This window comes from Drosophila ananassae, chromosome 2L (assembly GCF_017639315.1).
Source record: "Drosophila ananassae strain 14024-0371.13 chromosome 2L, ASM1763931v2, whole genome shotgun sequence".
NCBI lineage: Eukaryota > Metazoa > Arthropoda > Insecta > Diptera > Drosophilidae > Drosophila > Drosophila ananassae.
The window spans coordinates 12551225-12561936 of record NC_057927.1 but is presented as its reverse complement, the minus strand read 5'-3'; the positions used below and the strand labels follow the sequence as shown (position 1 = coordinate 12561936).

The window sequence follows — 10712 nt, the reverse complement described above, 5'->3', positions numbered from 1 at the left end:
AACTGACAAGCGTTTTCTGCACAGCTGACCACCAGACTTGGCCTAAACCGGGCTTTGAGCGGTACAGCAGCGCCGCCTGTTGCCAGAGCTTTGAGTCTGAGAGGCGGAGCTTTTAAACAGTTTTTTGAAAGGCCAATACAAATTCTTGTTTTAAAATTAATAACATCTTAGTATCTTAATCTTTTCATAAATCTTGAAGGACTTTAAAGTATTAATATAATATTTTACGCAAATATTTCAGTAATGATTAATTTTTGGCCCATAAATATAAAATATCTATGAAACCAATATAATGTTAAGGTAAAATACAAATGAATATAATTTCTTGGTTAAGCGAAAAAACGGCCAATGACGGTTTGCGTGACTGCACTTGAATTTGGCCATTTGCCTTTGGGCCAGACCTAATTGCCGACCGATTAATAAAAGTCAATTGCCTCTGCTCCGTACAGAGGATTATGTGGTGGGTGTTCAAGAAACATGAAATTTAATGTTATTGTCTGGGTAAGTATTTGTTAATTTTGACAATGCTGACGGCACTCGGCTGCCGAACGCTTCTGTGGGCCACTCTATTTCAACCTCTGCCAGCCGCACTAACAACCAATTGCACAAATAAATTCAACAAAATCTAATTGAACTCGAAATTGAAAAGCCGAAGCGAAATCACACACAACCATACCCACCAGGGTCACTTGGCAGGGCGCAAAAATTAAATGAAATTACCAATTTCAATGTTATTTGCGGAGCCAATGCCTCATGTCCCAGGCCGCTTAGCGCCAAACAGAAATTACCTCCTCAATGGCAATCAAACAAGGCAAAAAACAAAAACGTAAAACCTAAAACAAAAATCAAAAATACAACAAAAAGCGAAAGTCAAATGGGCCAATGCGATTGCCGTGTCGATGGTTTGGTGCAAGTAGCAATGCCAAATCCATTTGTCAGCTGCCAATTTCCATCAGTTATCATTGTTAGGGTTAATGGACGAGCTGGTTTAGGCTCGTTATTTATTTAGGGCCCCATTATGTATGTTTATCGTGGCCTGACACCTTCATAGACTGTCATGTTTGTTGTTTTAATTTCTTCGGTATTTCAAATAATAATATTTTGGTTCACTGGTCCACATTGGCTGACAATGTACGGCCATTTGGCGTTGGCCAAACGCAATTAGGCTGAAAAATAAAGCTATTTGTTTTTAAACTTAATTACAAAGTCGAAAAACTTTTACTAAAATCACCACAGAATTAAATTGATTAAGGGATATTTACGTTATGGGGCGGTTTTTGATCAGTTTTGTAAACTATTTAGTTATGGGTGCTAACTTTGTTTGGAAGCCATACTTAAAACCACATAATAATTGGTCTATGCTCTTTATAAAAATACAAATGCTTTCTAGTTTTAACAGAGACTTTTACCGATAAGGTTTTTGACTATTTATTTATCATCTTAGACTTTTAATTATGACTCATTCTGCATTTTTTTTAGCGTACCCAAAAACACCTATTACCAAGCCCCGCTACGAGGCAAAAGTTCAAATATTTACATATCTCCAAAGGCTGACAAGCCATATTTTCATGCGCACATCTAACCTGATGTCAGCGGATCAAAGGCGACTCTGGCCCTGGTCTCAGAAACATTTTGGCGCCGTCGACTTACAACATCGCCGCAGATGGCCAAATGCTTTTGAAAAGGGGGCGGAGGGTCCAGGGGCATCTGATACAAGTGATGCTGTGAGCTCACCAAAAGCTGCGGCCAAAATGTTTGTCGTAGCCGATTGCGTCGGCCCAAAGCACTCGGCAACTTTTCAGCTGACAGAGCATGCGGGACTCACTCGGTAAAAAAAAACTCACACTCGAAAAACAGTTTGCCAAGCGAGAGCGCCCGTTAAACACGTCTCCCGCAAGATATAAACGCTTTTTTCACCGGCCGTTATCGGTTTGTTAACGAGGTCTGCGACGCGAGTTTTTCCAGCCAAAATGAAGCAAGCCCAGTGTCGAAAACCAATGAACGGATTTCGGGTACCGCCTATCGATGGCGGAGAAGAAGGTGATGATAGTGCCGATTCCAGCTCATCTGCTTCCACCGTGCGGTTATTGAGGATTCCCCGTGCCGCCCCCAGTATCGAGCACTACGGATTTCATCTGACCCGCACCAAGTGGGACCCCTATCCTTGGGTAACAAAGAAAATACCAAAACAATACAGAACAATAGTTTCTGTTTCAGTTTCTTTCGTGCTAAAGCGATATCCCATCCCATCCTCATTCCCCCCACCGACAGGTATGCGAGGTGGCAGCTGGCACCCCGGCGGCGCTTTGCGGCCTCAGAACCGGCGACTGTGTTCTGGAGGTAAGTCCGCGTCCAATTACCACGTTGCCACAGACAACCCCACTCCAAACTCTCAACTGGAGTCGGCTGGCTGGCAGTTCTCGCAACTGGGAAAAATACGTGATAAACAGTAGGCTTTCTACTATTACCCCCACGTTATATAAATAGGTTCAGTTATAAGCGAATAACTTTTAACTTAATTCAAAATTTCAAAGAACCAACTGAAACAATCAGGAAAATGGTTTGACGCCAAAGAAAGTGGAATATTTTTGTTATGTGTCTTATCAATGTGAAAAGGTTATCTTTAAAATAAACAAATGGAAATTTGTTAATTTCCAATTAACCCAGAAAGCTATTAATGGGTGTAGAAAATGTAATAAAATTGTTCAGATAACACTTTAGATTTATAAAATAAATAAAAGGTTAAAAGGAAAGCATTCAAATATCATACTTTAGTCAAGAGCATGAAATTGGCAGTTGAAATTAACGATTCTAAGAAACTTGAACTGTATACTCAGCCCTGAACTTTGAAATCGCTTTTGTATTTGTTATTCTTTTTGAATATTGCTAGCTTTCGAGAGCAAAACAGTAAAACTTAATTGCATTGAGTGTTTTTGCCGGGAAAGACACATGTTCTGCATTGGGAAACAGCTGGCGTATGCAAAAGTCACTACAACAAAGCCTAGTAAATATAATATGGAAGTAATTAATTAGCGCAAAGTAAATATTAAAAACTAACAAACGCAAAGAGCAAGAAACTAGCAACCGCGGCTAGCCGGTTTTTAGACACAAGCATTTAACAGTTATGTTATTAACAGAATTTTTGTTATCATATGCAAGCAGTGTAAGCAAGCAGTTTAGAAAATTGAATAGTTTGTTTTTATTTGTTTTAATAATAAGTGTATTTAACTTAGCTATTAAGTTTTAACAGCAGCAATGTTTTTTTTGGTAAATTAATTCTCTTTTTATGCCAAGGTCTTAAACCTACATGAATCTACTTGTTAACCAGTGCGTATACTTGATAAATGCGTATACGTAATGTAAACATTAACATTGCAGGTCAACGGGCACGATGTCTTGGGTTTACGAGTGGCTGAAATCGCCAAAATTGTGAAAAGCCAAAAGGACGCAGTTACTATTCTCTGTTGGAACAGTGGCTGCGAAAAGGACTGTGATAAAAATGTAAGAGATAAGGGATTTTCATAATTGCTTAAAAATCTATTGTAAAATTCACAAAACTCATTATAATTTAATTACATTTTATTAAATATTTTAGAGCATTTGCTGTGCACCCATGCCCACGAGTCTGCGACGCCTCTCCCTCGTCCTGGAGAGCATCCTGCGACTGGTGGAGTGCCCCGTGTGCAACATCACCATCGCTCCGCCGGCAATGCAATGTCAAAACGGACACCTGCTCTGCGTGGATTGCCGCATACGCTCCGAGCGCTGTCCTGTCTGCCGCGATTTCTACACACCCCGCCGCGCCCTGCTGGCCGAGCAGATCCACCTGACCGTCGCCAACGCCTTCGAGATGTGTCGCTCGGAGGATAAGCTGCGCCACAAACTTTTTTCGGGGATCACACGCCCTGCCCACGGGCAACTGCAGCATCAGAATCAGCAGCAACAGCAGGTGGCAGCTGGACAGGACACCTGGCGGAAACGGAAGCCGGTGCTGCCCACAAACAAGTTCCTAACCAAGCTCCTAGAGGGACGGGCCTACTCGCTGGACAATCTCTCGCCCTCGAATGCCGCCACTTTACTCCGCACCAGCTCGACGGATGGCTTGGGGGTGTCGTCGCGTGAAACGATGCCATCAGTTTCCCCGGACATATCGCCTCTGACAGAAGGACAGCCGAGAGCGGCAACAACAATACATTCCACACATGACGGAAGGGGGCCAGAGCATCTTTCACTCTCGACGAATGATTTACAGCGGACGACGGCGGGAGTTAAGCCAAACGAGGACGATGGCGAGGAATCGAAATCGGACAGAAGCCACAACTCAGTCGCATCCTCGACTGCATCTGCCGCATCTGCAACATCTACACCATCCACCGTCTGCCAGCCACGCCCACTCTCGGATAGCCTGCTCTTTGTTGGCAAAAGCCGGCCCGTCAATGAATCTCCCCGGGACATACCTCCTGTCGGCCAAGTTGGGGATTTGCCGCAACTGAAGCAGGTTGTCCAAACTAAGCCGGCCGCCTCGCTGCTCTACCGATGTCCCTGTCAACTGGAGCACCAGGATCATCAAAAGGAGCAGCCGGACCTGCACCAGAACTGCTGCTATAAATCCGCTTTCCGTTTGCTTTGAGCTCCGCCAACAACTCAATCAATGGCATCCTCTTATCAGTGTCTCCTCAGACTCCTACCCTCCCAATCCCTTTCAACTTACTAATTAAATTAAATGCCAGTTGCTTTGCCAAAGTTGCTTATCGCGTAAGGAAACGAAATGGGCGATGGAATTGAATAGATGCAAACGAAGATGCAAACAAGTTGCACCCGAACTGCCTGCCCTCTGCGAACTACAGGCAGAACTATTCTTCGCCGAAGGAAGAATCTTGTCCAAGAGGACTTTTAATTTAATCACTCCTGAACGCTCCAATGACTTTGTGTCATTTGGCCTCGGGGTTGTGCTCTTCGATAATGAACCTCGGCCTGGTCGACAATAGAAGTCCAGTTGATGGATGCGTGCATTAAAGTCACATACTTCTGAATATATACTACTGAATACTTTTTATGTACTTAAAAGTCTTTTGTTCTACTGTTTTTAATAATTAGTGACATATTTTGAAACTCAATTCAATCTGATTTAAAACATATTTCTTTTTTACGGTGCACTGGCTATTATGACTGCCATCCTCAGTTACGGGTCAATCATTACAGTAAAGGATGTTGGACGCGCAAGTAATGAGCTTTATTTATCAGAGGACTTGTCTCTGATCCCTTCCCAGGAGCAACTATAATGACAGCCGCAGTTGGACAGCCATTATGCCCGGCATTTACCATTTAATATTGATGCAAGGCGCTAAAAGAAGCCTGTCAGACGGTGAAGTAAACAACGCCAGCAACAGGCATCCTTTAGATCCTCCGTTCATACGGCAACCGCATTCTTTTCCCATCAGCAGGCCTCCCGCTGCTTTTACGGGGCCAGGGCCAGGCTGCTATGAAAATGTCATCAAAACAGGAAGTGGCAGTTTAATTTAAGCGCGTTAATTGAATTTTATTTTCTGCATTGTTGATCGCTCCGACAAAGCCCTACAGCAGGAGCCGAAGACCTAGTCCAAGTCCAGAGTCCATAGCCTGTAGACCGGATCCGGGTCCGGTTGCGAGTGCGATGCGGAAATTGATTTGCTGGTGCGGATGCAGTATTGTGCGGATGGTCGGCCATATCCCGCGGTGCCGTAGTCGTCACCTGGAAGCCTCGGCAAACTTTAATTACAAACTTCTATGCGCTATTATACACTCAGCCAAAGCACAAGAACAAATTTTGTACATTATGGTAACTTATTTAAATACAAAAGCCTAAGAGTAGGCTCTTTTCTGAACCACCTTTTCGGTTTAATTAACAATAACCCAGTTTTGAAATAACTTAAATTGTATTATATACATTTGTCGTTTTTTCAGTGCAGCTTTTATAGTAGTGGGTGGGAAAATCTGTTAAAATTGCTGTTATTGTTGCATTTTGCACAATTTCTTGCCGACTTAGAGGTGTGTGTATGTAAGCCGCACACTTTCTAATTGCATTTCATTATCTATTGGAAATTACAGCAATTTCAAGGGCCGATGATGGCACCGCTAATGGCAACCGTAACAAGTGCTGCTCCACGTGAAGCGCGGCCGTGCGTTGCAATTAATTTCGCAGTCGCGGTGGAAAGAAATCGGAGCAAAAACCGCGACAAGTGCTCCAGTTCTTCTTCCTCCTGAATAATTTGAAACGTGATGGCAATGGTAGCGATCCATTGGTTATTTAATTAATGTGAAGCCCTCATTATCGAGTACAATTTTCTATGGATAAACAAGACTTCAGAGGTTAAAGTATTGTGAGCTTCCAATTTGCATCCTTGGGTGAGCTGGTGGCGCGGCTAGTTGAAGTTGCTGGCTTGCGTCAAAATAAACGGCTCTTTGAGCCAACTTTTGGGGCATGCTGCAGCAAGGGTTCGTTAAGTGGTAATGGGCAAAACAATAAATTCACTTTGGAGCTGCAAATTTCGCTGCCACGCCCACTTTCGAGCACTTGCTGCACCACTGGAGGTCACGTCAGTGCACCACACGGCGAACGAGTGTGCGTTTAAGTTTAAGTTTGAGTTGGAGTCTGCGTAGCTTATCAGCCAACAGCAGCAATCTGTGAGGGCACTGAAAAAAAAATATTACAATGAACACTATCAACTATTTTAATTCTGACTTTATTTATTTAGAGCTTAATTTCAATATTTCATTGCACTTAGACATGATAACGAAAGCGGATGAGATACCAGATTTAAATAATATTATGGTTGCATTTATTTTGAGTACTTTTCATAATATTTAAATATTATTATACAGATTGAAATTATTTTTAAATTCTTTAATAATACTGCGTACTTTTTTGAGTATTTTTTTCGTACAGCTTAGCAACAATGTGACCGCCCCAAAGCGAAGGAAAGCGTGCAACAATTTGGAGAATCCTTTCCTTTTGGCGGCGCAGCTGTTTCGTGTGCGGCCGCAACCTTAGAAACTTTCTAACGAGCATTCTGGTATCCCCCCCTCCTGCGATCCCTCCGCTTACCACCATCCGTTGAGGACCTTTGTTGTTGCATGCCTTTGGCCAGAGCCTGGCGGGCTGTTATTGTTATTGTTTCAACTGGCAAACAGCATGTGCGGTTGTCATAAATTTAACGCCAAAAGAGCATTTTAAGCAGTCTGACTGAGTCCCCCTGGCAGGGGACTTAGTCTTCTAATTACTCTGAGGGAAAACTTTGGGGCCACCCATGATGATTCATGCATGCAACTCCTGTTGCAACAGCAGATGACTGGAAACTTTTTGACGAGTCGCCGCCACCGGAAATGCTAAGAGAATTCCACTATTGCACTATCAGCTTTCAATATTCAGCATGCTGCGTGCAAAGTATTTTCATATTTAAATTCTCGCATTCAAACATTTGAGATTTCCACTCTACGACCAAATGGGAATTATTTATTTAATTAAATATTAAAAAACGTGCTGCGGACATCTTTTATTGCATTAGTCGCACTACGGGCTTGGCGCTCTGCAAAATACGGTGCGCATATTTATCTGATTTATTAAATTTTTCCCCCATTATATTTGTGATTTTTTTTGCCCCGAGAGCTTCTGACCGCTGCAAAGAAACTTAATTACGGTTGAGCGATGTCCAAACCACCCAGCCGCCCCCCCTTCGAGCCTGATTAAATTAAAATGAATATGCAATTCGCATTCGTGTCGGCGGCGCCTGTAAATAGGCAACACACAACGATGTCGCGACATGTGAGTGACACATTTCACACTGAGATTGAATTAATTGATACATCGCGCATTTAATCGAAAAAGGAGAAGACCTTGAATATATGCTTCTGGTTTTGCCCAGAAAATTAAACAATTTTCAGGCCACAAAAGTGGCAAAGATACATTTGCACCGCATCGTGCCCACACCATGCCGCAACCGACAAACCGAGCCCCGGGAAATTAAAATTAAAATTCCATTGATTAGAAAATTGTAAATGCATGGAATTTTAGGATATCGCTGTGTGGCGATCTTTCGATTTGCATAATTGTGAACCAAACCGTCCCAACGCACCGAAAATCTGAGCCACAACAGCTGCAGCGGTGCAGATGCTTATCCGACTGTAACTTTCCCACTGGCCACCAAAGCTAGTCCCTGTCCCGGCTGCGGCCCCTTTGCTAGACCCTCCAGCCGCGGCCCATAAATATCAAAAATTCTAACACATGGGTGGAGCAGGGGGGTCGACGGTGCCTGCAGGTGTGAGAACCCAGGAACCTGGTCGCTTTTTGCATCCTTTTCGCTCACCAAGGGGGAAGTTTTTAATTAAAATAAAAACGAACGTGGCAAAGGCTGCAATGGAAATGCCACATAATTGTCGAATTGTTGCCACTTGCCACGCGTGTGCAGCAAAGTGGGCGTGGCCGCCGGAACGGGGGGCTTGCTGATTAACAAAAATAAATTGTGAGCGCGACTTTGGCATAACAATTACTCAGCCACATGCGGGTACAGCCACGGCCATTTTCATAAAACTCCAACGCCCCCAAAAGTGTATGAGCGTGTGTCTGAGTGGTGTTGTCTGTGCTTTTTGTTTTTGCGGGTGTGTTCGTTGAGCTTGTAAATATTTAGCTGGCCATGCCACATTGTGTGAGCGAGTTCTGCACAATTTTTGCACTTTAACCTCAAACAAAACAAAAAAAAAAATTTCATTTTTCGGGAGCAACTAAAATGCGGAGTGCAAAAAGCGCCAGGAACCAGCCAATGACCACTTGTAGCCCCCAGCAGGCAGTCCACAGTGATTCAGATATCCAGTAATTGGAAGAATAAAAAGGGTATATCGAACTAATAGAAATTCCGCAACAAGAAAGTCAAGTAAAATTTATAATTAAGTTAAGATTTTGAAAATCATTTCCTTAATATTAACCAAACACTAAAAATTATATTTCTAAAGTCATACTGTTTTTGAGTAGAAAACCAATTCGTTATAAGCAGGTATAATAAGGTATTTCTTAAATTTTATATAAAAACTAGGTAGGAAGCCTAGGATAGCAGCATCTCTGGCCTGAAGACTAGAAAGTACTTTGGCAAGAAAAAAGTCAAAATCATGCCTCGCTCATGTTTTATGTGGTATATTCCGTTGTGTTCTGCTGGGCTGCTTTTAATTGCTTTACATTTTTGTTTTTTATTTTGTTGACGATGTCCCTGTTGTTCCAAGTGTGTGTATGTGTGTGCCAGTGGTTGCATGTCTGTGTTTGTGGGCTGTAATGAAGACCCGTGTCGGTCTGCATATTAACTGGCACACTTGCAGTATTTTTAAATGCATAGTGCAGCCTGGCAGAGCCAGCGTGCCGCCCACTCCAACCCCTAAGCATTTTAGGGCTGTAGTTCAACAGCGAAAACAGAAGCGAGCGGGGCTGGAGTCACCAGGGGCGGTAAGTGGATACGGGATCATGGGAAATGGGCGGTGAAAGAGGTGGGACCGGAGAAAAGGGGGGACTGTGGATGCGGGAAGTAAATTTGCGCACGGCTTTCATTGTCTGTCATAAGCATAAATGGTTATTAATATTAAAGTTCATAACGGGCAGTGTTAACTGCTCATTTAACGGGGCCATGCTTCTGGCCACTTTATTTTTGCCTGACTGCCCCCGAGCATGGTTACGGCACAGCCCTTTGAACCTCCTCTCGTTCATTGATATGTTGCCAGTTGTTTACACATTAAAAGCCCGCTGTGCACCATGGCCATAGCAATTTCCAGCCAGTTAACGAAAGCGGCCATTTGAGCCTTATTAAGTCACTAAAATTGCATCAGCGATGCAAAATGGTCGCTGCAAGTCAAGGTTTAAGCCTTAATTGAACTCATTATAAGATGCAGAGGAATTTAACACCATCAGTTTGGTATTGTTAAATAAAAGGCATTTTAAATCTAATTAGGTTAAACATAATATTCATTGTCTTAATCCATATGCTCAACCGCAATTAATTTGAGGCTTAAGGTACATTTAGGTACATTTTTATTTAACGCGACTCCGATACCTGTTAGCACAAAACTGAAATCAGTGAATATGTTAAATGCGAATAATAAATTACGTACATATATAAGCATATACATATATATGAATCTTTTTCTCTTTGTAAGCGGTGTAAATTATGTTTTGAATGCCCAGTAATTAAATAAAATCAGCCGGCCAAACATGAATCGGAAATCCCAACATGTTGTGCACGTCTCCCAGTCCGATATTTCCAATATTTCGCAGTCAAGACCAGGTATGGGCTGTACATGATATCGGAAAAGAAAGGGGATAGGCGTAGTCATGCTGCGTTAACAGGAATTATTCGGAATTATGTCTGAGCACTGGCTTAATTCATTAAAACTTGGGTCTGGTATACAATTGTTTGGGTATTCATTCATATTTACAGGGAGGCTGAACCTCATATTTGAATCAAATCGAAAAACCATTATGTTAATTTGTCAATGAAAAATAAAATCTCAAAAAAAGCCTATTGCGACACCTTTAATTATGATGCCGATTCATTAAACTTTTTTGCTTGTTTTTATAATTTAATTCATTAGCATTTCCCGCAATCTTTTCAATCCCTTTCACTTACATTTGCTTGACCAAGTAATTACCATGAAATAAAATTAAGTATTCAAACGCTAGCCCATAAGAAAAAACTATG

General features: G+C 42.4%; 1 protein-coding gene across 1 annotated transcript; it reads left to right on the top strand.

Moving 5' to 3' along the window:
* The first annotated feature begins 1823 nt into the window (after window positions 1-1823).
* On the top strand, window positions 1824-5117 carry LOC6499514. The gene is made up of 4 exons (XM_001954429.3): window positions 1824-2168; window positions 2272-2340; window positions 3379-3501; window positions 3596-5117. The coding sequence occupies exons 1-4, from the start codon at window positions 1971-1973 to the stop codon at window positions 4628-4630; spliced, it is 1425 nt and encodes a 474-aa protein (XP_001954465.1). The 5' UTR covers window positions 1824-1970; the 3' UTR covers window positions 4631-5117.
* The last annotated feature ends 5595 nt before the right edge of the window (window positions 5118-10712 follow it).